This window comes from Procambarus clarkii, unplaced genomic scaffold (assembly GCF_040958095.1).
Source record: "Procambarus clarkii isolate CNS0578487 unplaced genomic scaffold, FALCON_Pclarkii_2.0 HiC_scaffold_299, whole genome shotgun sequence".
NCBI lineage: Eukaryota > Metazoa > Arthropoda > Malacostraca > Decapoda > Cambaridae > Procambarus > Procambarus clarkii.
In genome coordinates, this window is record NW_027189332.1 from 33,970 (window position 1) to 37,500 (window position 3,531).

Sequence of the window (3,531 nt, forward strand, 5' to 3'; positions counted from 1 at the left end):
ATGTACGTTGTTTTATTAAACATCTCTTTAGGAAGCTGATTTAAGTTATTTCTTAGTGTTCACTACTCTACTAGGTAACGATAAATATATATCTCGCTGATATATTACTAATTATATTCAATTATTACAGATGATTTTGACGTTGCAAAACGAAGATGCTTAGCTGCGGAAGACACTTCAAATGTCGAAACTGAAGACGATATGGGCTATCCTCGACAACGAAAAAGGAAACCATGCTTCAAATATGAAGAAGAGAATTCCGAGAATAACAAACGTAAGCATTGATAACCTACTACAGTAATTTAAAAAAAATTTGCAACTTGAAAAATGCCATTCAATACATTAAACAATTTAAATAATTTCAGGCAATCATCACTCGTCTCAATCCAAGAAGAAGTGTTCGCCATCTTCATATGAGAATACACCTTCAAAAGAAATAAGTCCTCCGCAAATACCATATTATTCTGGTATATTAAGTGAATGTAAGGATTAGTAGTAAATAACATTAAAAGTTCTAAATTGATATTTAACCATGCTTCCTTTGGTTATTTATGCTTTTGGTTTAAAAAAACTAAAAACTGCTCTAAACTTAGTTCTTGCTGTTTTTTTTTTGTTTTTTTTTTGTTTAATTCCTTCTGGAAGTACTAGAAGCTTTGAGTAATTTTTATGCTTATCTGGAATTTCTGTATAGAAATATGTGTTTATTTCTAATTGTTTAATATTAAGTATATTATTCTTTTATGTGCATATGGGGTCTAGTGAACTTTTCCCACTTTGTCTAGCAGGTGCTTTTCACTTGTCACAGTTCAGGGAAATTTTGGTTTTCCTTTGATCTAGTCACTAGAAACAAGCAGGTTTGTTATTACTTTTCTTTTTGTTTGTCCCTTACGTGTTAATTTGTCCTTTATCTTACCTTTACCTTACGTGTTAATTTGTCCCTTACCTTAAGTTAATTAACTCCTTTTCAGCTAATAGAACAGTCCTACAAAAGCCGTCTCCAGTGAAGACTACACTTCACAATACACCTTCAACGCCATCAGTATTTCCTCATGAAGGTAATAAGTTAATTTTTAAAATGTGTATTTCATGTTGACCCCCACCTCTCTCATGTTAGTTCAAACTATATTAAAGTCTTTAAAATATTATTTGGTTAACGAGTGTTTGAAATAAACATAACTACTTTTCAGCTAATAGAACAGTCCTACAAAAGCAGTCTCCAGTGAAGACTACACTTCACAATACACCGTTGACGCCATCAGTATTTCTTCATGAAGGTAATAAGTAATTATTTAAAATATATATCATGTTGACCCACTCTCTCATGTTGACCCTCATTCTCTCTCTCATGTTGACCTCCCTTTTCTCATGTTGAAATTTGTTTTGTTAATTTTGTTCTGTCACCTCTTCTTATTCTGTGTGTATGTGTCTGTCTGTCTCTGTATGTCTCTCTATCTTTCTATTTCTTTATTTATTTCTTTCTTTTCTTTTTTCTTCTCTTCTCATGTTGGCCCTCCTCTCTCCCATGATAACCCGGCCCCCCCCCCCCTCTCTGATGTTGGCTCACCCTCTTTCTGATGTTGGGTAGTTTAAATGTGATGTAGACATATAGTATAACTTATAATATTAGTATGCAGTAGTAAAAGCTCATGAAATTTGTTGATTATAAATTACAGTAGTTAGATTTTAATAGCTAAATCTTGCAATCTTAAAGACAATGAGCTGGTCACGCCAAGTACTTCAGTCGTTAGGACTCCAAGGTCAAGGAATTTATTCGACCCAAAGTCACCAGACAAGAACGATGGGAGTTTGAAAGAAATGATGCAGAATATGAGTAAGTTTTGAAAGTTTAATTAATTTATTATGTAGCCTATAACCTATATGTACCCTATGGGTGATAGGCATAAGTTTCATGTTGAAGTAGACTGCAAACTGAGCAGGTTAGATTGCTGAATTTGCTTCCAATTATATAAGCAGTTTCATAATTAATAAGAAATTATCCCATTATCTATCACATCAGTCATAGCCTACTTTTTGGGTGCTTTCTCAGTGTCAGTTATTTTAAAATATACTTTATAATGCTTTTATTTTAAATGTACATTCAAGATATGTAATATAATAGCATGTACACTTTCTATATACTGTATAAATTTCCAGGTAACATGTTGCAGGCCATATACAAAGAAGTGAATGAACTGAAAAGTGATGTGAATGAACTGAAAAGTGATGTGAATGAACTGAAAAGTGATGTGAATGAACTGAAAAGTGATGTGAAGATATTGAAAGCAACTTTGACTACAAAAGAAACAGACAAGATCATAGAAGATCTAATACCAAATCCTATTGCTGCAGAAGGTGATCTTAATGTTCTCAATAGGAAGTTAGCGGAATCGAGTTTCAGAACAAAATTTGTAAGTGGTATTTTAACAGTAATGTTTCCTTCAATTTTTCATCTTAAATATTACAGATATTTGCTAATTTTCTAATTAAATTTTTTTGATAGTTCATGCAGAAAAGATAAAATTGCTAAATAATAAGAATAATGATATAATCTTGTTTATATAGGATAGGATAAAATATAACACTTACGTATTTGTAAATTATGTAATATTAACACAGAGTCTTTCACACTCTCCTGAGTGCTTTCTCAAGGTCTTGAGTGTATGGTTAGGATGAGGCTTACATTTCAACGACTATATTTCTCTTGCTAATTTTGTTAGTCGTTGAGATGTATCTCTTCATAACACACACACTTATCTGCTTGATGGGGGTCTGGGAGTTCTTCTACTCCCCAAGCCCGGCCCGAGGCTAGGCTTGACTTGAGAACTTTGGTCTAGTGCTTGGTGATTGTGGGGATTATCATAGAGGATTACATGCTGTTATGGAAACAGTCAACTAGAGGGTTATTTTGTAGACCCAGGTCAATATTGAAATCACCTCCTAGAATGATGTGATTTTTGTTGAGATGTTATTTATGATAAGATGCCTTATCATAAGTTATGATATATATATATATATATATATATATATATATATATATATATATATATATATATATATATATATATATATATATATATATATATATATGTGTGTGTGTTTCATTGAATATGACCGCATATTCTGTATTTATTATTTTCTGGTTTAGGGCTTCTATCCCTCTAACTATTTTCTTAGCATCAGGGCTTATTTGAAATAGGAGTTCTCCAAAACTCATTTTCGTACTTTTAAGGTGAAGAAAAGAAGTGATTTACTATAGAGTGTATTACACTTATTTATATAATTTGCACGACGTTTCGAACCTCCATGGTTCATTCTCAAGTGAACAGATCTTGCAATACTAGTTTCACCTCACATTTATCCCTTATGTATCCCCCCATGTTTTCACCTTCATTGTATTATCACCTGACCCAGTGCGGGTATAAAATCAACTAGTATTGTAAGATCTGTTCACTTGAGAATGAACCATGGAGGTTTGAAACGTCGTGCAAATTATATAAATAAGTGTAATACACTCTATAGTAAATCACTTCT

The 3,531-nt window shown here is 32.3% G+C and overlaps 1 protein-coding gene across 1 annotated transcript in view; it reads left to right on the forward strand.

Moving 5' to 3' along the window:
- The first annotated feature begins 1,815 nt into the window (after window positions 1–1,815).
- Window positions 1,816–3,531, forward strand: part of LOC123759230 (uncharacterized) — a 5,734-nt gene continuing 4,018 nt past the window's right edge. The window contains exons 1-2 of the mRNA XM_069320673.1: window positions 1,816–1,831; window positions 2,155–2,408. Of these exons, the coding sequence (XP_069176774.1) occupies window positions 1,816–1,831; window positions 2,155–2,408 (270 nt within the window). The remainder of the gene's footprint in view (window positions 1,832–2,154; window positions 2,409–3,531) is intronic.